General features: G+C 47.4%; 1 protein-coding gene across 1 annotated transcript in view; it reads right to left on the bottom strand.

The window, feature by feature from the left end:
* The window catches only part of LOC147112608 (fibronectin type III domain-containing protein 4-like), a 347906-nt gene that overhangs the window by 196661 nt on the left and 126426 nt on the right, over nucleotides 1-24819 (bottom strand). Inside the window, exon 2 of the mRNA XM_085997029.1 lies at nucleotides 13777-13895. Coding sequence (XP_085853155.1) covers nucleotides 13777-13895 — 119 coding nt within the window. The remainder of the gene's footprint in view (nucleotides 1-13776; nucleotides 13896-24819) is intronic.

The raw sequence follows: 24819 nt of genomic DNA, 5'->3' as shown, positions 1-24819 counted from the left end.
GCCGGGAGTGGAGCTAGGGAGCGGGGCCAGGAGTGGAGCCGGGCCGGGAGTGGAGCTGGGGAGCGGGGCCAGGAGTGGAGACGGGGAGCGGGACCAGGAGTGGAGCCGGGCCGGGAGTGGAGCTGGGGAGCGGGGCCAGGAGTGGAGACGGGGAGCAGGACCAGGAGTGGAGACGGAGAGTGGGGCCGGGAGTGGAGCTGGGGAGCGGGGCCAGGAGTAGAGATGGGGAGCGGGGCCGGGAGTGGAGCCGGGGAGCGGGGCCGGGAGTGGAGCCGGGGAGCGGGGCCAGGAGTGGAGCCGGGGAGCGGGGCCAGGAGTGGAGCCGGGGAGCGGGGCCAGGAGTGGAGCTGGGGAGCGGGGCCAGGAGTGGAGATGGAGAGTGGGGCCGGGAGTGGAGCCGGGGAGCGGGGCCAGGAGTGGAGACGGAGAGCGGGGCCAGGAGTGGAGCTGGGGAGCGGGGCCAGGAATGGAGATGGAGAGTGGGGCCGGGAGTGGAGCCGGGGAGCGGGGCCAGGAGTGGAGCTGGGGAGCGGGGCCAGTAGTGCAGCTGGGGAGCGGGGCCTGGAGTGGAGCTGGGGAGCGGGGCCGGGAGTGGAGCTGGGGAGCGGGGCCAGGAGTGGTGCTGACCACCTATATCCCATCATCTTCCATTTTTTCCTGCTCTTCTGATCAGGTGGCAGAGGCAATCACCTGAAACTGGTGGGATCCTTCTTGAAATATGCATTTTGGGGTCCTGTGACGTCATTGGACACCGACCATTATTTTAACTATGACTTCATTGGAGAAGTTACTTTGCCTCCCACCAGGTAAACTGAAGTCGGAAGAGATCGGAAGCAGAACAGGCCATTCAAATAAGTTTTTTTCTCCTTTCCTTTGTGGGGCCACGAGGAGCAGGAGTACCCCAGAAGAGGTAAACAACTGCAATAGTACTGGGATTGAGTGTGATAAGAGCTTGAAGAGATTGATTAGTGTTAATATTGAAAGTTGCGCACCAAGATCAACCTGCTGGGCCACTTGGGCTCTGAGGACAAGGCATAAATATCAAACAGAACGATTCTACAAAATAGAGAGAAAATGTCACCTATCCTGACATAGACTTCTGATGGCCATCTTCCAACACAGACATCAAAATGAACCAAATTCCCAGCTAACCAACATCATATTCATTTGAATTAATTTAACTATACATAATATGCTGCCATGGTGTCAATTGCAGATAAGGCCATCTCTGACCATTTCCTCGTATCACTCTCCACCCACATCCCCCTTCCACCCACCTCCCCCAACCCTACTTCCTTCTGTGTCCGCCCCTGGAAAAAACTCTCTCCCAAATCTCTTACAACTGCACTTATGAAATCCCAACTGTCCAGCCTCTGGCCCTCCATTCACCATGACATTTCTGCAGCTACTGATCTGCTCAACCACACCCGCACCACTATCTTTGATGCCCTAGTCCCTACTAAAACAATCACCCTCTCTCATCCTGGCCATTCCCCCTGGTATTGCTCTCATCTTCGCTCCCTTAAATCCAAGGGACGCAGACTTGAACGGATATGGCAGACAATTGATTTAGCCATTCACTGACAGATCTGGCTGGACCACATAAACCACTATCGGACCCTGCTTTAGTCTGCCAAAATTGCTCACTATTCCAGAATCATGCTGGAATACAAAGATAAACCCCGGCTCCTATTCTCTACTGCTAACCGTCTTCTTAAACCCTTCTCCCCCTGTCTCCTCCATCCTCACCTCCCATAACAAGTGTGATGAGCTCATGGACTTCATTGTCTCTAAGATTGAGACCATCCGTTCAGCTGCCTCTGCCACTTCCCTTCCTTCCCCTAGCCCACTGGACCAAACTTCCTCTAAGGTTCCCCCTTGCCCTAGCCCTGAACTCACATCTTACTCCATTTTCTCTCCGATCTCCCCTCATGATCTCTCTGCGCTCATCTTGTCTATGAGACCCACCTCCTGCTCCCTCAACCCTATTCCCACCAAACTGCTGACCACCCAACTTCCTTTTCTCGCTCCCATGTTAGCTGATACTGTTAACGGTTCTCTCTCCTCAGGTACTGTCCCCCTCTCCCTCAAATCTGCCATCATCACCCCTTTCCTCAAAAAACAAACCTTGATCTCACCGTCCTTGCAAATTACCGCCCCATCTCCAACCTCCCTTTCCTCTCTAAAGTCCTTGAACGCGTTGTTGTCTCCCAAATCCGTGCCCATCTATCCCGCAATTCCATGTTTGAGTCCCTCCAATCAGGTTTCCGCCCTTGCCACAGTACTGAAACAGCTCTCATCAAAGTCGCAAATGACATCCTTTGTGACTGTGACAAAGGTAAACTATCCCTCCTCGTCCTTCTTGACTTGTCTGCAGCCTTTGACACGGTTGACCACTCCATCCTTCTCCAACGTCTCACCACTGTCGTCCAGCTGGGTGGGACCAGAGAATCACCTGCAACGGCTACTCTTCCCACTCCCGCATCGTTACCTCTGGTGTCTCCCAAGGACCTATCCTTGGCCCCCTCCTATTTCTCATCTACACGTTGCCCCTTGGTGACATCATCCGAAAACACAGCGGCAGTTTCCACATGTATGCTGACGACACCCAGCTGTACCTCACCACCACTTCTCTCGATCCCTCCCTAATATCTGCCTGAGGCTGAACCACACTGTTCGCAACCTTAGTGTCATAGTTGACCCTGAAATGAGCTTCCAACCACATATCGCAGCATAACAAAGACCGCCTTCTTCCACCTCCATAACATCGCCCATCTCCGCCCTTGCCTCAGCTCATCCGCTGCTGAAACCATCATCCATGCCTTTGTTAATTCTAGACTTGACTATTCCAACGCACTCCTGGCTGGCCTCCCACATTCCACCCTACATAAATTTGAGGTCATCCAAAAGTCTGCTGCCCATGTCTTAACTCGCACCAAGTCCCGTTTGCCCATCACTCCGGTCCTCGCTGACCTACATTGGCTCCCAGTTAAGCAGCGCCTCGATTTCAAAATTTTCATCCTTGTTTTCAAATCCCTCCATGGCCTCGCCCCTCCCTATCTCTGTAATCTCCTTCAGCCCCACAAACCCCTGAGATATCTGCGCTCCTCTAATTCTGCCCTCTTGAGCATCCCTGATTATAATCGCTCGACCTTTGGTAGTCGTGCCTTCTGTTGCCTAGGCCCTAAGCTCTGGAATTCCCTCCCTAAACCTCTCCGCTTCTCTACCTCTCTTTCTTCCTTTAAGACGCTCTTTAAAACCTACTTCTTTGACCAAGCTTTTGGTCACCTGCCCTAATTTATCCTTATGTGGATCGGTGTCAAATTTGTTGTCTTAAAATATTCCTATGCAGCGCCTTGGGACGTTTTACTATGTTAAAGGTGCTATATAAATACAAGTTGTTGTTGTTGTTGGTGCAAGGGAAATAAACAATGTCTATATGTGTGTTAAAAATTCGGGAGCATTTTGGGTTCGGTGGTTAGGCGTTAACTCATGCATCACTGCATTTACTTGCACAATAGCGTAACCCGGGTGTAAATCAATAATATCCCCTTGTGACCTGGACTAGATATTCAAGTCTCTTGCACCAGTATTTCTTCAGTTTCTCTGAAGGTGGATCGAGCAAACAGTTGTTGAGACTAGGCCAGAAATGAAGAATTAAGCTGCTTTATTTCACAACAAAATGAACATTTCAAAAAGCCATTATGATCGTTTAATTCAATCCTTTAACAAACCTGACTGCCTTCATGTTTCAGGAGGATAGTCTGCCTGTGTGTCATCTCTGTGTTTTATCTCTTGCTGTTCACAGCTGGAAAGGGAAGGTCTACCAGATCCCCCGCCTAGTGTCCAAGACCAGAGACACCCCAGCACAATGGGCGTGAGCCATTTATCGGTTACCAAGAGAAGATAACCGATTAATTACTTACAAGCTATGAGGAAAGAACAATTAAATTAGTTTATTAGCATCTTAACTACCTCTAATCTCATGCCACACCTTTGAAAAAAAAACTTGCATGAAAACACTGCACTTTAAAACACAGCGTTGAAAGTAACGGTTTTCCAAATCCTTTGTGGAAAAATGGTCAAAAGATCCCAAAATCTAACAGTGTGCAAAAGGTCGATGTTGTATTCAGTAGTGTGCTCCCTGGGAAATTTAGGGCCCTCACTGTTGGGAGTACATTTCCAACTGAGTTTCCGTAGTGGTTTTCTGGCGGGAGATCGGCAGAACCCCCTAGAGAAACGGCATAAATGACCAGCTAAGGTAGTGAATTTCTTGAGTGTGTCCAGGATAGTTTTCTGCAACAATATATCCTAGAACCAACAAGGGGACACGCCATATTAGGTTTAGTAATGAGTAATGAGCCAGATTTAGTTAACAGCCTAACGATGCGTGAACATTTATCTAATAGCGATCATAACATGATCCAGTTCAAGATAGTGTTTGAAAGGGAGAAACGTGAAACAGCTACTAAGATTCTAGATTTGAAGAAGGCTGACTTCAATGGGATGAGACAGAGACTGTCCACAGTAAATTGGGCAAATCTGTTAATGGGTAAAACGACAGAAGATCAGTGGGAGGGATTTCAAAAAGAATTCAATGTGATACAGAACCAGTTTATACCCCTGAGGGGCAAGAGCTCTGCTTGCCAAAAAAAACAGCCATGGACAACTAAAGAGTCAAGGGACAGCATAAAACTGAAGGAAAGGGCATACAAAAAGGCAAAAAATAGCACAGATCCTGGTGAATGGGAAAGATACATAGAACAGCAAATGGTGACAAAACAGAGCTACAAAAAGGGAGTATGAAAAGAAACTTGCAAGGGATATCAAAATCAACACAATTTTTTTTTACAATTATATTAGGAAAAAGAGAGTGGTCAGGAGCAATGTTGACCCCTTGAAAACTGATATTGGTGATATTGTCAATGATAATAAGGAAATGGCAGACAGGTTGAATAATTACTTTGCATCAGTATTTACAGTAGAGGAAAAGGATACCATGCCGGAAATCCCAAGGATACTAATATTGAATCAGGGACGGGGACTCAGCAACATTAATGTAAGCAAAATAATAGTAATGAAGAAAATAATGGCACTAAAGAGTGACAAATCCCCAGGACTGGAAGTAAGTGAGAACATTGCAGATGCCCTATCTATAATCTTCCAAATTTCTCTCGATTCAGGAACCATTCCTTTAGATTGGAAAATTGAGCATGTCACTCCGTTATTTAAGAATGGCGAGAGAGGGAAACCAGGGAATTATAAACCAGTTAGCCCAACATCTGTTGTCAGGAAATTTCTAGGGCTAAAAATTGAGTATTAGCGCTTCAGAAAAATTAGCGCCCCTGTGCTGGAATTTCAGTGGTTGTGCCCCAAGAGGGTAGCGGGGCGTTACTGGAAGTGCCCTGCATCCCACTTGGGGCGCTGCGAGTCAATATCGCGGTGCTATGTGATGGCACTGCGGTACGTCGCGCCACCCTGTTGCAGGCCTTCCTCCACTTCTTAAAGGGGAAGGGCCTTGCGCAGCGCGACCTGGGGCCCAGCTGGGCCCCCGGGGATTGGGAGCGCTGGCAAAAGAGCCTGGCACTCAAGAGAAGTGTCGGGCTCTTGGAGCACAGCTGGCACTCCGCGGTGGGGGGCCGTTTCAGGAGGCTGGGGTCGGGAGCGCAGGCAGGTGCTGGCAGGCGGCCAGCAACAAAAATGGCCGCCCCACACCTCGCCTTTAAATTGCGCCTCCCCGGCCGCAGGTAGGCCCCCCTGACCCTGTCGGACATAGCGTCCAGCGGTAAGTTAGGGGGCGTTACCGAAGATTGCGGCCGGGGCACGAGTGGGGCGCTGCGCACGGTGATGATGTCATCACCAGCAGCGCAGCGCCGCGGGGCGCTAACGGGAGGCGCAAAGCAACCCAATATTCCCCCCCCTAGAGGTTATAACTAAGGATAGGGTGACTGAACACCTTGAAAATTTTCAGCTGATCAGAGAGAGCCAGCATGGATTTGTAAAGGGTAGGTCATGCCTGACAAACCTGATTGAATTTTTTGAAGAGGTGACTAAAGCAGTGGATAGGGGAATGTCTATGGATGTTAATTATATGGACTTCCAGAAGACATTTGATAATGTCCTCATAAGAGATTATTAACTAAGATTGAAGCCCATGGAATTGAAAGCCAATTATTGACCTGGTTAGGAAATTGGCTGTGCGGCAGGAGACTGAGAGTAGGGATAATGGGTAGGTACTCTAATTGGCAGGATGTGACTAGTGGTGTCCCACAGGGATTTGTGTTGGGGCCGCAATTATTCACCGTATTTATTAACAACTTAGATGATGGGAAAGAAAGCCATATATCCAAATTTGCCAATGACACAAAGATAGGCAGCATTGTAGGCAGTATAGATGAAAGCATAAAATTACAAAGGGATATTGATAGATTAAGTGAATGGGCAAAACTGTGGCAAATGGATTTCAATGTAGGCAAATGTGAGGTCATCCACTTTGGACCTAAAAAGGATAGAACAGGGTACTTCCTAAATGGTGAAAAACTAAAAACAGTGGAGGTCCAAAGAGACTTGGGGGTTCAGGTACGTAGATCACTAAAATGTCATGAACAGGTACAGAAAATAATCAAAAAGGCTAATGGAATGCTGGCCTTTATATCTAGAGAACTAGAATACAAGGGGGTAGAAGTTATGCTGCAGCTGTACAAAGCTCTGGTTAGACCACACCTGGAGTACTGTGAGCAGTTCTGGGCACCACACCTTAGGAAGGATAAATTGGCCTTGGAGGGAGTGCAGCGTAGGTTTACCAGAATAGTACCTGGACTCCAAGGGTTAAGTTACGAGGAGAGATTACACAAATTAGGGTTGTACTCCCTAGAATTTAAAAGGTTATGGGGTCATCTGATTGAAATTTTCAAGGTATTAAGGGGAGCTGATAGGGTAGATAGAGAGAAACTATTTCCGCTGGTTGGGGAGTTTAGGACTAGGAGTTATAGTCTAAACATTAGAGCCAGACCTTTCAGGAGTGAAATTAAGAAACACTTCTACGCACAAAGGGTGGTAGAAGTTTGGAACTCTTTTCCGCAGACGACAATTGATGCTAGATCAATTGTTAATTTTAAGTCTGAGATTGATAGCTTTTTGTTAACCAAAGGTATTAAAGGATATGGGGCAAAGGTGGGTATATGGAGTTAGGTCGTAGATCAGCCATGATCTCATTTGAATGGTGGAACAGGCTTGAAGAGCTAAATGGCCTACTCCTGTTCCTATATAATGGGGGGAATTTTAACCTAAAAAAAGGGTGGGTTTGGAGCATGGGGGTAGTTAAATTGTTAAAAATGGGATTCCCGACCTGATCCCGCCTCCAAACCACCCATTTCCAGTTTTAATGGAGGCAGGATGGTGGTGGGGAGGGGGGGAGGACCAACCCACTCCCAGGGGGAGGAACGTCAATTGAAATATTATAATGAGGCTGGAAGCCTCTTTGTTAACCTCCATTTTGTTATAAACTGCATGTGGACGGGTTTCACACAATTCATGAAACCCAGCAGTTAAAGCAAGACGGGGACTGCTGCATCCAGGAGGTAAGTGGCTTTATACCTGTTGAATCCGTGAATCTTAAAGTATGGTGTTCTTCAATAACTAGACGGAGGCTGCAGATTAACAATCAACAGGTGTTTACTGAAGGAGGGTAGTCTAAAGACTAACAGTACAGATGCCTGCTCAAGGCTTATATACAGGTGTGGTCACTGCCGGTACTACAGTATACAGGAGCTGTAAAAGTAGTTCTCTCTTAAAGGTACATACACTACAATTCCTCCCCTTTTAGATTAACAGTACCATAACATTCAAATAACAGTTAACACTTTAACATGCACATTTAACTGAAATAGTCCATTTATAGATTCAGTCTTTGGGGCGGCTTCCTGATCCTTTCTGGATAGCGCCTTTCCTGAGTGTCTTGTTCTTGGTGCGGAGGCGATTCTGGCCCCGTCGTCGGTTAGTTCATCAGTTTCCGCTGCTACTGTTTCTGGGGTAGATGCTACCAGTATGTCGGGTTGATCCCCAGGTACGCGAGACATGGGGTGGACTCGTTCCTGTGACGCTAGGATCTGGTCGACATGGCGTCTCACAATGTTCTCCCCGACATCCACTGTGTACATTAGTGGCCCCTGCTGTGTGCATATCGTTCCGGGTTGCCATTTCTCTGTTCGGTAGTCGCGGGCCAAGACTGGTTGTCCTACATTGAAGCTCCTTGTCGGCTTCTCATTGATGTGCTGGAATTGCTTATTCTCAACATTTCTTCGCACATTTGGTCTGAGCAAATCCAGGCGAGATCTCAACCTTCGGTTAAAGAACATCATGGCTGGGGTCTGGTTGGTAACTGCATGTGTCGCATTTCTGCAGGCTAACAGGAAATTGTCCACCTTATGCTGTAGTGGAATGTCATCATCGCACATGGCCGTTACTGCCTTTTTAAAGGTTTGTACGAACCTTTCAGCCAATTCATTTGTGGCTGGATGATACGGGGCGGATGTGTAATGCCTTACCCCATTCCTTCTCATAAATTTCCGAAACTCTTCGGACACAAACTGTGGTCCGTTATCAGAGCAAATCTGCTCTGGCAAGCCGTTCCTGGCAAATATGGTCCGTAGGACTGCAATCGTTTTCTCCGTAGTGGTGGAGGACATTTTTATCACCTCAGGCCATTTCGAGTGCGCATCCACTGCTATTAAGAACATTGAGTCCATGAATGGACCAGCAAAGTCAATATGCACCCGTTGCCATGGAGAGGAGGGCCATGGGTATAGAGGGGCATGTGGTGGTGCATTTTGGACCTTCTGGCATTCTGAGCAGCTCTTTGTTAGGTCCTCGATTTGTTGATCGATCCCCGACCACCACACATAAGCCCTAGCAAGACTTTTCATTTTCACCCCTCCCAGATGGCCTTCGTGAAGCTCATTGAGCACTCTCTCCCTTAATTTGGGTGGAATTACCACTCGGGATCCACACATCACTGTCCCCTGGCATACTGACAGCTGTTCTCTTCTGGATGAGAATGCTGGCAACAGTGAGTCGCCATTTGTTGGCCATCCCTTCACCGTCAAATCATATACCCGAGACAGTGTCGGATCATTTCGGGTCTCCTCTATATCCGCGTTAGTTACTGGCAAGCGTTCAATTGTCGACGAATAAAATATTTCGACAGGATCCACTGCTGGTGCTTCCTCCGCAGAAGGCAGTGGCAGGCGTGATAGCCCATCAGCGTTTCCATGCTATTTTGTGCCCTCATACTCTATTTCATATTGGTTCGCCCCTAGAAAAAGGGACCATCTTTGTAGCCGTTGTGCAGTCATCACCGGAACGCCCGTCTTTGTATTAAAGATGGAGACAAGTGGCTGGTGGTCAGTCAGCAAGGTGAACTTCTGCCCATGCAGATAGTGGTTGAATATTTTTACTCCCCATACTAGGCTGAGGGCCTCCCTGTCAATCTGGGTGTAGTTGCGCTCGGCTGAGGTTAGTGACCGAGACGCAAAGGCGACTGGCCTCTCCAACCTGTCTGGGAATTTGTGCGACAGCACCGCTCCAATTCCATAGGGTGATGCATCACACGCCAACCGAATTGGTAGTGCTGGGTTGAAATGGGCCAACACCTCTTTTGATGTGATCAATTCTTTGCACTTCTGGAAAGCTCGTTTACATTCGTCATTCCACTTCCATGGTACCCCCGTTTGCAGTAGGGTGTTCAGTGGGTGTAATACTGTAGACAAATTTTGTAAGAACTTATGGTAGTAGTTCACCAGCCCGAGGAACGACCTCAGTTGTGACACATTTTCCGGTGCTGGAGCCTTAACTACTGTCTCAATCTTTTCAGGGGACTTATGTAACCCCTCTTCATCAATAACGTGGCCACAATACGAGATCTGCTTCTGGAAAAACTCGCACTTGTGGCGATTAGCTCGTAGCCCATATTCCTTCAATCTAGTGAGCACCTTCTCCAGGTTGGCGAGGTGATCACTGTCATTTTCGCCCTTGACCAGGATGTCGTCCAAATAACACTGGGTCCCTGGAATCCCTTGCAGGACTTGATCCATTGCCCTTTGCCAAATAGCCGGAGCCGATGCTACCCCGAACACCAGCCGGCTGTATTGGTAGAGACCTTTGTGAGTGTTGATCGTGAGGTATTGTTTCGAGGCTTCTTCTACCTCCATTTGCAGGTACGCCTGGGCCAGATCAATCTTAGTGAAGCGTTATCCTCCAGACAGCGAGGCGAAAATATCTTCAATCCGTGGAAGCGGATATTGTACCGTGTGAAGGACTGGGTTCACTGTCACCTTAAAATCCCCACAGATGCGGACCTTCTTTGGTTCCCCAGGCGTATTACTCAACGACCACTTCATTACAGGAACGATGGGTGTAGCCCACTCGCTCCAGTCTACTTTGGACAGTACTCCTGAACGTTCCAACCCTTCCAGCTCTGCTTCGACGGCTGGTCGGATCGCATAAGGCACCGGTCTGGCCTTAAAAAAACTTTGGGCTTGCATTTTCCTCTATTTTAATCGTCGCTGTTATGCCTTTTAGTGTTCCGAGTCCCTCCTGGAACACTTCTTGTGCGTCAGTTAGCATTTTTGACAGTCGTCCAGGTGTGATGTCGTCATCCTTTTTGGCCTCAACCTTCAGTGCCTGTATGGAATGCCAATCTAATTGTATCTTCCGGATCCATTCACGTCCTAGTAGTGGTGGTCCTCCATCTGGCAATACATATAGGTCCATTTTTGGTATTTCCTGGCCTTTGTATATCACGTTCACCCTTATTTTTCCTTTGGGGTAGACTTTTTGCCCCGTGTACGTCTTCAAGACAATCTCTGTAGCTTTCAAGGGTATATGTGAGAATAGCCGCTTGTAGTCCCTTCAGTTTATGACTGTTAGGGCTGATCCTGTGTCCAATTCCATTTTCACTTGGACTCCGTCTATCTTGAGCGTGACCCAGATAGTCTGGTGATCCTCCATTTTGATTACCTTATGTAGTTTCAGACAACCCAGCTCCTTGCTTCCGGAGTCTGTATCACTTTTCTGTTCGTCTGAACTACTGTCCATCACCTTATGTACCTTTTTGTACTTCTCCTGTGGAGATTTCTTGCTGCTGGTTTTCTTCCCTGACCTGCAGACTCTTGCTATGTGTCCTGCTTTTCCACACTGTCTGCACACTTGGTCCTTGAACCAACAATCCTTCTGGTCGTGTGTTGTTCTGCCGCAGCGATAACACTTCCCTGCTCCATATGACATTTCATTGGTGCCATATTCTTGCGGTCTCCGTTGTATCTCTGCAGCGCCCCGTGCGGCTGCTTCATGTGATACTGCCATGCTGAAAACCTTGTCCAGCGTAAGATCCTTTTCTGATAAAAGCCGTTTCTGGGTTCCTTCACTTTGAAGCCCACACACAAACTTGTCCCTTAACGTATCTGCTAGTCCCATTCCAAACTGGCAGTGTTTCGATAGCTTGCGCAGTTCCGTTAAATACTCAGCATTACTTTCGTCTTTATGCTGGTTCCTTTTGTGGAACTTAAATCTTTCTACTATCAGCAGCGGTGTGGGGTTTAAGTGGTCCTGTAGGATTTCCACTATGCTTTCGAAATCCTTATCCACGGGCTTCTCTGGGGTTATTAGGTTTCGCAGTAAGCCATACATTTTTGCACCCATGGAATTCAACAAAACCAGTGCTTTCCTGGCATCTGGCACTTCATTCGCCTTGCAGTACACCTCAATGTGTTCCACATATGTCGCCCAATCTTCGACTTCATTGTCGAACGCAGTGACACTGCCAATCTTCGGCATCCCTGGGTGTGGTTAAACTATCTAAAATGGCGTCTCCCATGCTCTCCCTTCTTCTCCGCTGGCTCAAAATGGCGTCTCCCGCGCTTTCCTTTCTTCCCGCGCTCTCCCTTCTTCTCCGCGGCTCAAATGGCGTCTCCCGCGCTTCCTTTCTTTCCCCGCGGACGCTGCTCAGCCCTTGAGCCCTGGCTGCACTCTGCGCATTCTCCTGTGCACCTCTCTCGTTGCCGCCGCTCGGTCCTGAACCCCGGCTGTGCCTTACCCTCTCTCTCTTTTTGTTTCCCGTCGACGCCACTCGGTCTTCAACCCCCGGCTGCGCCCTGTGCGCTTTACCCTCTCTCTTACCACGTCGACGCTGCTCGGCCTTTTCTGTGCCGTCGGTCGGCTCCAGCCGCCGCTGTCCGGGAAGGGTCTGCGCTGTACCTGTTGCCAGTCTGTTGCTGGATCGTCGTGGCTGGAGAACCAAGCCCAGCTCTCAACAGCCTCCCCTGCGATGTTCACTCTCTGCCGGATGACTGGGCGGTTGCTCGTGGTCGACGCCCGTGCTTCTGGCCTCGACTTTCTTCCACCGTCCTCCCGGAGCGAATCCTTGAAAGGAAATGCAGAGTTGCAGGTAGATTCGAATCGACCTCGTCGCCACTGTTGAATCCGTGAACCTTAAAGTATGGTGTTCTTCAATAACTAGACGGAGGCTGCAGATTAACAATCAACAGGTGTTTACTGAAGGAGGGTAGTCTAAAGACTAACAGTACAGATGCCTGCTCAAGGCTTATATACAGGTGTGGTCACTGCCGGTAATACAGTATACAGGAGCTGTAAAAGTAGTTCTCTCTTAAAGGTACATACACTACAATACCTACCTCCTGGATCCAGGGTCCCTACCTAACCTAGCCCCCATGATTGGAGACGCCCCCACGAGGCCTCTGAACACCTCCCCAGGCCACTGAACACCCCCCTAGGCCGTCCACCCACAACGATAAAGCTGAGGCCAGCCACGATCCTCTGGTGGCCGGCCCCGACATCCTCTTCATCCACCCGATCAACCAGCCCCGATCGCTGGCCGACCGCCCCCACCCCCCCCCCCCCCACGATCATCTGCCCGGCTTGATCCCCGATCCTCTCTCCCCACCCCGACCCCTGATCCTCTCCGCCACCCCACCGACCCCTGATCCTCTCTCCCCCCTTCCCCCCCGAACCCTGATCCTCTCTCCCCCCACACCCCGATCCATTTAAAGGCCTAGCCCTCTCACAATCCCTTCCTCCCTCCTTCCTCTGTTTAGCCGCAGGCCTATCTACCCGCAGCCAGCCAAGCCTCTCAATCTGGCTGGCTGCGGGCGGGAAACCCGGCCTCTTGGGTTTTCCGACCGCCTCGGAGCCCCCCAACCCGCCTTCCTCTACATAATTCCGGCCCATGTCTCCCGGAGTTATGTTGATCTCCCACTGAAGTTACGGCAAGGGATTGGAAGAACCCTGTGGAAATTCAAGCCTACCTTTTACATTTTACAGAGATGGATTCTCAAAGTAACTGTATATGTATTCAGATCACATCTAATGAAGTGCAACAGAAATTGAGCATCAGTGTGTGCTCCTATATGGAAAATGGCAGAATTGTCATCTTAATAAGGTGTTCTAAAATATGATGTATTATAAATTGAAAGGTACCACATTCCTTTGAATGAAAAATAGAAAATTGTCCTTGTACATTAATCACCCCCAAAGCTTCTGCTATTTAGCAGCAAAAATCCTACTATTTAAATTACCACTCACAACTTCTGGACCATAACATTTGTAATTGTTATCTTTCAGGAATGGGTTCAACTGTTCTGACATTGATTTCAATGAAAACTGGCACTTGCTGAACAAAACTGGATCAAGCAGGAGGTAATGGAGTCTGCTGAGATTTTGTAAACAGCAACCAAGCAGCGAAATTATATTGTGAGGCATTACCAGTTGTGATATGGCATAACCAATGATAACATCTCCTTCGGGAACATCCCAGGATACAATGGCTGAGTTGGCCTTCAGGTGACTGACAGTGACATTGACAGGAGCTGGTGGTCGATCAGCTGAAAAACACAAATCAATGGTGGACATTAGATCTATTTTCTCATGCAACTGTCAACACACCTGGCAAATATTTATCTCCGTGAGTAGCTTCATGTTGACATGTTCATCCATCACTAGCAATAGAATGCACACTGTTAATTTTGTGAACATAAGGATGAGGCTTTACAGATAATTTAGTTCAACTAAAAGTTTTAACTGCCATTTTGTTAGTCCTTTGAGCACCATTTTGACTCCCAAAACAAGCGCTCTACTCGGAGCTCTGGCACGGCAAGAGAGCCCCAGGTGGGCAGAGGAAACACTTCAAGGACACCCTCAAAGCCTCCTTGAAAAAGTGTAACATCCCCACCGACACCTGGGAATCCCTGGCCCAAGACCACACAAAATGGAGGAGAAGCATCCGGGAAGGCGCCGAACACCTCGAGTCTCTTCGCCGGGAGCAAGCAGAAGCCAAGCACAGGCAGCGCAAGGAGCGCACATCAACCCAAGCACCCCACCCACCTGCCCCTTCAACCACCGTCTGCCCCATCTGTGACAGAGATTGTAGGTCCTGCATTGGACTAATCAGTCACCTGCGAACTCATTTTTAATGTGGAAGCAAGTCATCCTCGGTTCCGAGGGACTGCCTAAGAAGAAGAAGAATTTTGTACCTTTGTAATATGAGGGCATACTTTCTGATGGAGGCGGGTTTGTATCACTACTGTTACAAGACACACTCCCTCCTCCCTCAGCTGGAAGGGATGTGACAGCTGGGCTTCAGAGCTCCTAAGCCCTATAAATGGATGATAGGTGAGATAAGTCCTATTAGCTTCCTTCTCCTCCATCCCTATAAGATAATGTGATCTGTGACTGTGAGGTGTTACATCTGAAGTTTTCACAGAGACTTGGTCAAGCTCACCATATCCAAGGAGTTTATTAAAGAATGAAAGAAATATAATGCCATTGTATTGTTGTGACACATATTCAATCCCCCACTCCTGCTTTCAGCCATGTTGCTGTGGGCAGGCACTGAGTGAAGGCTCGTATCTTCTCCTAGAGGGAAGGGAAAAATCAGAGGCTCATTACCAAGTCTCTCTTATGGGCTACCAAGAGGCCAGCTCAAGAGTATTGTAGGTGAAAGACTGGCAGCAGCTTGTCTGCCCATTTCTCAGCTGCAAGAGGTCCATGATCTGGTCAAAAGAGAAAGGGAGAAAAATGAGAGGAACACAAATCCTCAGAATTTGATTTTTTTTATAAAGAGGAACCCCAACAACAACTTTAATTTACATGGCACCTTTAATATAGGAAAACATCCAAAGGTGCTTCACAGAGGGGTAATCAGACATAAATGTACACCAACAAAGAAGGAGCTTTAGGTGGGGGGAGACCTAAACTTGGGTTTTAAGGAGGGCCTCAAAGGAGAAGAGATTGGTGGAGAGATTTAGAGGGAATTCCAGATGGTCAGGACTAGGTGCCTGAAAACATGACCACCAATGGTGGGACTAAAGCAGGGGGAGGGGTGTTACACAAGAAGCCAGTGTTAAGAGACATGGAGAATTCAATGAGGAGTGCTAAAGCTGGCGGAGGTTAGAGAGATAGGGAGCAGCAAGGCTAAGAAATGAATCAAAAACAAGGATGAGAACTTTAAAGTTGAGGAATTAGGGAACTGGGAGCCAATGTAGATCACATGGAGAAAAGGTAATGGGTGAGTGGGATTGGTGCAAGATAAGATATGGGCTGTGTAAATTTGATGAGTAGCACTTTGCAGACTGTGGGGGTTGGGAGGCTGGCCAGGAGAGCATTGGAATAGTCGAGTCTGGAGGTGACAAGGGCATGGATGAGGGTTTCAGTGGCTAATGGGCAGAGGTGGGCGATTTTACAAAGGAAGTAGGTGCTCTTGTTGATGGAGAGTACATGACATTGGAAGCTCAACTCGAAGTCGAATAGGATGCCGAGATTGTGAACAGTCTGGTTCAGCTTGAGGCACTAACCAGGGAGGGGAATGGAATCAATGGCGAGGGTAGGAGGTTTGTGGTGAGAGCTGAAGATAGTAATCAGTCTTCCAAATGTTTAACTGGAGGAAATTGCAGCTCATCCAAGACTGGATATCAGACAAGCAGTCAAACACAGAGGCAGTGGAGGGGTCGATAATACTGGGTAGAGAGGTAGAACTAGCTGTCATCAGCATACATATGTCTGGGGATGGTGTCGCCACAGAGCAGTATGTAGATGAGGAATGAGGCCAAAGATAGGTCCTTGGGAGACTCCGAGGTAACAGTGTGCTGGGCAGGAAGAGAAGCCAGTGCTGGAGATGCTCAGGCTATGCTCGAATAGGTAAAAGTGGAACCAAGGGGTAATTTTCCAGGATGATCCTGGAGAAATGTTTTGGCAGAGGAGAGTGTAACCTGACAGTGCTTGATCTGATCCAGCCAAATTTGGCATTAGATGGCTAAACTAGATGTGTGCCAGATTTTCTCAAGTCTGCACCTCTTGGACTTCAAGGAGTGAAGACGGGGACCATACAGGAGGGGTGTGGAAATCACATATACAAAACAGTAATCTCTATAAACTAGAAAGAATAGGCTAGATATTGCTTTTGGGAATTACAGTTGATGATTGATCAATATTTTCATATGACATTGCTCTGTCCACTATTTTAACAGAGGTGTTAACCCATTTATTTTAAATAAATTAATGCCTCCATTAAAATTGCAGACAGAAAAATGTTATACAAATACATTAAGCATTCATCTACTATAATAGCCAACAGTAATTTCTAGCCTAATGTTATTAAGGTAAACTAATTGACCTTGCACTCCCAGGGGAGCAGCACTCAAAGGAGTATGGGTTGAAGGTTTAGCACTACAGTGTTATAGCGCTATCTCTGACCCACTTTCCTTGCCAGCATGGTTTTTCTCTGGAAGTAAGGGATTGATCAATTTACTGTATTACCTTTTGAATTGTAATTGATGTCTGTTAATAGTTCTCAAAAGATTTACAACTTCAGTAATGTCATTTCCACACTTTGAGAACTCAAATAAACTTTATTTTTGTTGTGTACATTCTCACGTGTACACTAACGCTCAGTCAAACTATAAATGAAATTTTATACCCACCTAAATGCACATACTACTCATCTCACCATCATTGAAAGTATAGTATTTGACAAATTTGTGCAGTAATGTAATAAAGGTACTGCTTACAGAAGTAATCAACTTCATAACAGTACGGAGACCTTCCTGCCAGCTGCACTTGTAAAATTCCTTGTTTTATCTATCAACACAACTCTTAGCAGCAGTGCAAGTACTGCATGGGGAACAGGAGGATCGTATCTTTAACTGAAATGGAAAGCTTTAACTGAAATCAGTGCAATTCACTCCAAATCATCTCACAACAACTACGAGAATGTTTCTGTAGGTTAGCAGTTGCTTGTAAATCTATGGCTCCTGTCTGGAGAGGGGTCAGATTATCAAGGCCAGAAAAAATGAGCAAGAAATTACTGGGTTTATTTCTTTTTTTATATATATATACTTTTGCATTATAAAGTACATCATCCAAACTGTAACTAGTGTACACTAGATACACATTAAGATCTTCCAATGTGTCGCTTGAATGATATGCTGTTTTATAAGGACAGGAGTGTTACACCACGTAATGCGCAGTGTATTCTTCTGCTAAAGTGGAGCGGTGTTTCTTTAAAGCTACAAAGTCTAATTGCTGTTAAGTCAACACCACTCAAATGGACAGTCAGAGTTTAATTGTTTGTTCAGAGAACTGTGGAGATTGTAAAATGCTTGTCAATTTCAGGTTAGAATAGAGAAGTGTACAGCATGTCCAAAAAAGGACATTGGCCCTTTGCATCCTGCTTTACAACCAGCTGCTGGAAGAAAACCTTTAATAATCTGGAAGGCCCCATTTTTGCCTTTCCTAAGGTACAGTACACCCAGTTGATGCAGCGGTACAGTAAGTTGGAGGCAACAGAGGTGGGACTGGTGGGAATTCTGGTGAGTGCTGTCTTCCTGCCAATTTCCAAGGGGGTGGGCGCAATGAGCTTGCTTTCAGACCCCCAGGAAATTCCAGGACAGCTCTAATATGGGGGAGACCCAGAGTCTTACTCCAAATACTACCTCTGCCTGCCATTATATCATTATCAGTCAGTTTTCAGGGCCATTACTTAAAACAAATACTATGATGAAATGTCATCACTGCTACACCACCTCTAAGGTGGCAACATCAAAACCAACAAAAACACTTTAAAATTACTTTGTCCTGATTTTCATGTGAATCAGGAAGGATGGTTTCCTCTGCACTATGTGTAACTACATCATAAACCCATTTTTTATTCATATACAATACAGTGGAATATTTCCCTTTAGGAGAATATTGAGTTTTCTCTGTCCATTTATCTCATATTGGTGCCACTGATTTGGAAAGCCAAATATAAGGCCTATAGTTTGCAGGTAATATTATCCCCACCGAACACAGTAAAGGCATTATTTAGTAGCAAATCTCAACAGGCATTGAATTTTGCCTCTAATATTTTACAGGAAAGGTAGCTGCAATAATTTCAGTATACATGACCTAAACCTTTATCTGCACCATGCTATTTTTTCTGTATGCAATACTGGTCACCTATTCATAGGCAGGATATCACTGGTTTTGAGAATGTGCAGCATTTTATTATTAAAGAGGCTCTTTGGGGTGACCTAATACACGTTTCCAAGATCATGAAGGAGAATAATAAAGTTGACACAGTAAAATTGTTTGCAATGACGAATAGGTCGAAATCTAGGGGGCATTGTTTAAAAATTAGGTATTCAGGAGTAACAATGGTTGCAACTTTTTCACGGAAAGAGTAACAAACATATGGAATAATTTCTCATTTAAGCAAATAATATAAAGGGTTCAAAAGTAAATTAAAAGTGTAATTTGCGACTTCGCTTCATGGAGGCTGACTGACTTGCTGCATATTGCCAGCATTTTATGTTTTAATGTAATAGTCATTTACTTTGAACCATCCCTTTAAGTGAACTATTTTACTCCTCATCGTAATTATGACAGGAAACCAATCAGATGCATCATTTCTATGGAGACGGTGAAAATGCAGCTGGGAACCTAAATGACAGGTAGCAACCATCACATAGCAACCTGATTTAAAGAACCCTATCATATATAATTTGAAGACAATTCAGTTTCCTGTTTAAAAGTATATTTGCATCCACAAATAACCAGTAAGGGTTAGAGTCCATAATCTAGTCAGCACCTTAAACTAATGAGCATTGCTTGAATAAGCTATTAAGGTAATCCACCAGTCACAAAGCCCTGTCCTGTAAAGCCTCTTACAATGGCACTACAAACATGAATATACCAAATTTCTCTGTTCAGTGCATCAATTCAAACTTGTCTAATTAAGACTAATTGTCCAATGATCACATTAGCACTTATTGCTTCATTACTTTCATTATTTTGATTTAATTCCTTTTTATGACACCATGTTGACTTATCCTCAATTGTCACCTAATTTAGGAAAAATTATCCAGCAGGAAGCTTGGGGTTGAATTTAGTCATTTGGTACCACAAAATGGTACCACAGGGAGAAACTATTTCACAGATGAAATGGTCAAGTCACTTGAGCCCACATTTTGCTGTTCTAGAAACAGGACTGATTTCCCCACAGAATAATCTACTTTAACCAACACAATTTCAGCTTTGCTCATTGGGTGCGCTGAGACAAATAAAACCATTGCAAATTATGAGGAAATTAATGTGAGTGTGATTCCCAAATGTTTTTAGGGAAATGATGCATTGTGAGCTTGGATCACCCATATACAACAGCGTCAGGAATACCTTCTTCTATCTCAACCTTGTAATGCCGTAGGTGAAGCTCTTTAAAAACAAACTTATCTCAGAAGAATAAGACTACCAATTTTTTGGGGGGAAAGATTAATAAAAATTTCAGAAGTATGGAAAAATGCCTAGTAAAAAAGTGTAAATATACAAGGGCTATTTAATAACTCCTGCATTCATTGAACTTCATCTCTTCTCATTCCAAATGGGCACACAAGCAGAAGAGAGCAAACCCTACACAAATACCACTCACTGACTTGTGTATTTTTGCATCAAATCTAGGCCCTTAATGAGGCTCACGCATGAATTGGGTACAGACAATTCGGCCTCAATTTTAACTCAGCTGCGGGCTATTGGCGTGTTCCCCGAATTTTGTGTTTTCCACATGAATCTAAATGGATGTGGGAGATTGCTGCAATTTTAACTCAATTGGCCAATTGATTTCCAACGTGTGTGAAGCCTTTGCAAATGGGTTTCTCATGACTGAAAGTCCCCTCCAATGATGTCATCATTGCTACTGCATTTAAGGTCCACAGCAAGCCTTACTTCTTCTGCAGACTGCCAAGCTTTCTCCATTTGATGGCACAGGAATCTGCAGGAACAATGGCCAGCGGGAAGCCAAGAGCAGCTCCTAAGTTTGATGAGGTAGTACTACAGGCACTGGTGGATGGGGCTAGGGCCCACAGGGAGGTCCTGTTCCCTTCATCAGGGAGGAAGAGGCCTCTCAGTCAGACCAAGGCTGTGTGGATACAGGTGGCTGAGGAGATCAACTCCTTGGGGGTCACACGGCGCACCTGGATGCAGTGCAGGAAAAGATTCCATGACCTTCAACGCACTAGAAAAGTAAGTATGACGTTCCCATCACCCTCAATCTGATTCCCATTGCCTTTCCTCACCAGCACTCAGCTTTAGCAATCTCTTCCTCCACATCCCACTTGACACTCACATCCATGCACCCTTACCCATTCCCTCTCTATGCTCACATTCACTTAACTATTCCACCATGCAGCCCTCACACTCCCTATCACTCTGATGCTTTGAACACAACTAACAACACACAGGGAGGGCCCTTGGTCTTGCAACCTCGCTCCATCTTTGTCTCCTTCTAAGTATCTATGCTATGCAATCTCTACACTCACTCCTTCATTCTCACTGAACCTCCACTTGTCTCCCTCATTGCAGGAAAAGAGAGCTCACAATAAAAGGGAAAGAGCCAGGACAGGAGGAGGCCCACCATCACTAGCCCAGCTCACCCCCTGGGAGGAAGCCGTCCTGGAAATTGTCGGGGTTGAAAAAGATGCGCACGTTGGGGACGGACAGACGGGTGCATCACAGCAAGCTGGTGACAGAATAGTTTTCCATCTCTCTCATTGACATTGCATGAGTCACTGATAATGATTCTGAAGCTATAACAGATGGACTTATGATCATCTGCAATATGCAATGTGCATGTAACCTTGACCTCCCATCTCTAACTCTTTCCTTTACTCCCCCACAGGACCATCGGGAGCCCCTGTCCCCACTGTCCAGGAGGAAGAGCCTGAGCTTCCAGACTCCTCAGAGGAATCTGCAACCTTTGAGGGCGCAGCGTCAGCAGAAATAAGCCCACCCAGCACCAGCGCAGACACTCACACCTCGGTGGGAGCTTCGGGATATAGAGTAGTGTTGTCACCTGGTGTATCACAGATCACAAGTGAGCATCAGCAGATTGTGGAGTCAGGGACAGCAGTGGAGAGTCCTCGTCGGAGGGCGCAGGACTCTGCCAGCTCGGCTCAGCTGCATGTCGACCCTCTGCCTCTGGGTCCATCCATAAGATCAGAGGTGATAGAACTCCATGCACAGATGCAAGAGTCTCTGGGGTCGCTGCGAGTGTGGAGCGAATGGAGGAGTCCATAGCGAGCATGAGCAGAGCCTTTGTGGAGTCATTGGCACATGAACGCATCAACATGGAAAGGATGGCTACCTATGTGGAAATGATTGCTGCCTCCATGGTAAGGCTGGCTACGGTAGAGGAGAGGAGGGCTACGGTCATGGAGGAGGTTAGGCGCCAGGGTATGGAAAACATGGTGAGTGTTCAGAATAGAATGACATTTCTTGAGGAGCGATGGGCATCTATTGAACATAGAAACCCCATTGCAGATACGGGTCCCCATGGCCCCCCTGATCTGCAGCAAGGTGCTCTCCAGCCACTTGCAGGCACGGAGGGGGAGATGACTCATGAGAGGCAGGTTGGTGGCAGACCTCAAGGTAGTGGGGGTTGCTCTCCAGGCGCTCACACTTGCATGCCACTGCAGGGCCCTCGGTCAGAGCCCCACTGGAGTTACTGTTGTTGTTGTCATCACCGCCTCCTCCTCTCCCTTCTCCCCCTTCTCCCAGCAAACCACGACAATTCTGGAGACCTTGGCTGCTGAGTACTGTAGGGCTCCACCTGATCTATACAGGCATCTAAAGCGTACCTTCAGCAAACCAATGGTTTGCTTGATAATGGATCCAGTGGAAATATGGCTGGAGTTGTAGCGCTCCTCCGCTTCGTTGGCTGGCCTCAACAGCGTCATTAGCCACGTCTTCAGGGGACAGCCCTTGTCTCCAAGTAGCCATCCGTTAAGTTGGTCTGGCAGCCTGAATAGCGGAGGCACACTAGACTGGCGCAGTATGAAGGAGTCATGGCAACTGCCAGGGTACATGGCACAAACATGCAAAAATCTCGTTCTTGTGGTCACACACCAGCTGAACATTAAGGGAGTGGAAGCCCTTGCGATTGACAAAAATACCTGGATTGCGATGGGGTGCCCTAAGGGTCACATGTGTTAACTCAACGGTGCCCTGCACCCTTGGAAAGTCTGCCAGATGAGCTAATCCAACCGCTCGCGCCGTCACACTTGCGCGATCCTTGGTGAAATGGATGTGATTGTGCGCGAGGGCAAAGAGGGCATCGGTTACCTGCGTGATGCAAGTGTGTGCGGCCACCTGGGAGATGCCGCTGATGTCTGCTGCTGATCTCTGGAATGAGCTTGAGGCAAAAAAGTTGAATGCGGTGGTGACATTGATGGCCACTGGTAAGGAGTGTCCACCTGGTCCTCTGGGCAGTAGGTTTTGCTGTATCATTGCGCAGATGTCACTCACTACCTGTCGCGAAAGTCGGAGCCACCTTTGGCACTGCTGCTCAGTCATGTTGAGGTAGCTGACCCTGTGTCTGTAGACCCTGTTTGGGGGGTATCTCCTGCGCCGACAGGCTTCCAGGCGCTGACCCCTTCTGGCCTGTGCTGCCTCAGGTGCATAAGCAGCAGCCTGCTGCTGCTGCTGTTGCTGGTTCTGCTACTGCCATGCCTGGTGCTCAAGCTCTTCTAATGCCCAGCAGGGAAGGAAAAAAATGGCTCCCATGCTTCTGGCATATGCCTCCGTTGAGGAAGCGCTGAGTGAAGGTGGCGAGAGGGGTTTCCCAGGAGTTCACACTGGAGATGTGTGTCAGGCTCCAACCTTCCACAGGTGTGGTTAAGCCTGGTAAAAGTTACCCCAGGCCTGAGACAAAAAATCCTGCCACCTGCAAATGATGGCTGATCAAATCTCCTCTTTAATGGTTGACCTGCAGCTGATAGTCAGCAAGCCAATAGTGCTCCCGCCAGGTTTCACAGTCGTGATTCCCACCAGGCGTGTTTTACGTGGGAAAAGGGTTAAAAGTGCAAGGGACTGTTAAAATGGCATTATAGAGGCCATTTAGCGGTGATTAAGGGCCTTAAAGACCAGTCCCGCCTGTTGGATGCGGGACGGATTCGGGACCATCAGACACGCCTGAGTAAAAATGGCTCGGAGTCGGGAACCAGGCGGGGATCCTGACCGCCAGTTTTCGCGATTTTTAACCCCCCGCACGCCTCCAAGCCCGCCTCCACAGCTCAGTTAAAATTGAGGCCTTCATCTCACTAAAAATACAGAAGCACCAAATTGCAGGCCAGAAAGAATTTGGGCGTAGGCTGCTTTCCCAGTTTAACACTTCCGCTGAGCTACTGCCGCAACTGTTCTCCTGGCACACAAGACCAATGATTGACAAAAGGGCTTTGACTCTGCTGTCCTGCCCCTAATGGTCTGTATGTGATTCCAGACCACACAGCAATGTGGTTGACTCTTAACTGCCCTGTGAAATGGCCTAGCAAGCCACTCAGTTGTATCAAATTGCTAGGAAAAACAATAATAAGAATAAAACTTGACAGACCACCTGGCATCGACCTAGGCACCGGATTCGGATGTGACAGAGGCACACCCAGCCCAGTCGACCCTGCAAAGTCATCCTCACTAACATCTGAGGATTTGTGCCAAAATTGGGAGCGCTGTCCCATAGACTATTCAAGCACCAGCCTGACAGTCATACTCACAGAATCATACCTTTCAGCCAATGTCCCAAACTCCTCCATCACCATCCCTGGGTATGTCCTGTCCCACCAGCAGGATGCAGGACAGACCCACCAGAGGTGGTAGCACAGTGGTATACCGTCAGGTGAGAATGGCCCTGGGAGTCCTCAACATTGACTCCGGATCCCGTGAAGTCTCATCGCTTCAGGTCAAATATAGGCAAGGAAACCTCCAGCTGATTACCACCTACCACCCTCCCTCAGCTGATGAATCAGTATTCCTCCATGTTGAACACCACTTGGAAGAAGCACTGAGAGTAGCAAGGGCACAGAAGGTACTCTGGATGGGGGACTTCAATGTCCATCATCAAGAGTAGCTCGGTAGCATCACTACTGACCGAGCTGGCGAAGTCTTGAAGGACATAGCTGCCAGATTGGGCCTGCGGCAGGTGGTGAGAGAACCAACACAAAGGAAAAACCTACTTGACCTCGTCCTCACCAATCTACCTGTCGCAGATGCATCTGTCCAGGACAGCATTGGTAGCAGTGACCACCTCACAGACCTTGTGGAGGCAAAGTTCTGTCTTCACACTGAGGACACCCTCCATCATGTTGTGTAGCACTACCACCGTGCTAAATGGGATAGCTTCAGAACAGATCTAGCAGCTCAAAACTGGGCATCCATGAGGCGCTGTGGGCCATCAGCAACAGCAGAATTATATTCCACCACAATCTGTAACGTCATGGTCCAGCATAT

Source organism: Somniosus microcephalus, chromosome 9 (assembly GCF_052327205.1).
Source record: "Somniosus microcephalus isolate GS21.2 chromosome 9, FLI_Smic_1.0, whole genome shotgun sequence".
NCBI lineage: Eukaryota > Metazoa > Chordata > Chondrichthyes > Squaliformes > Somniosidae > Somniosus > Somniosus microcephalus.
This window is presented reverse-complemented; position numbering and strand designations above follow the sequence as displayed.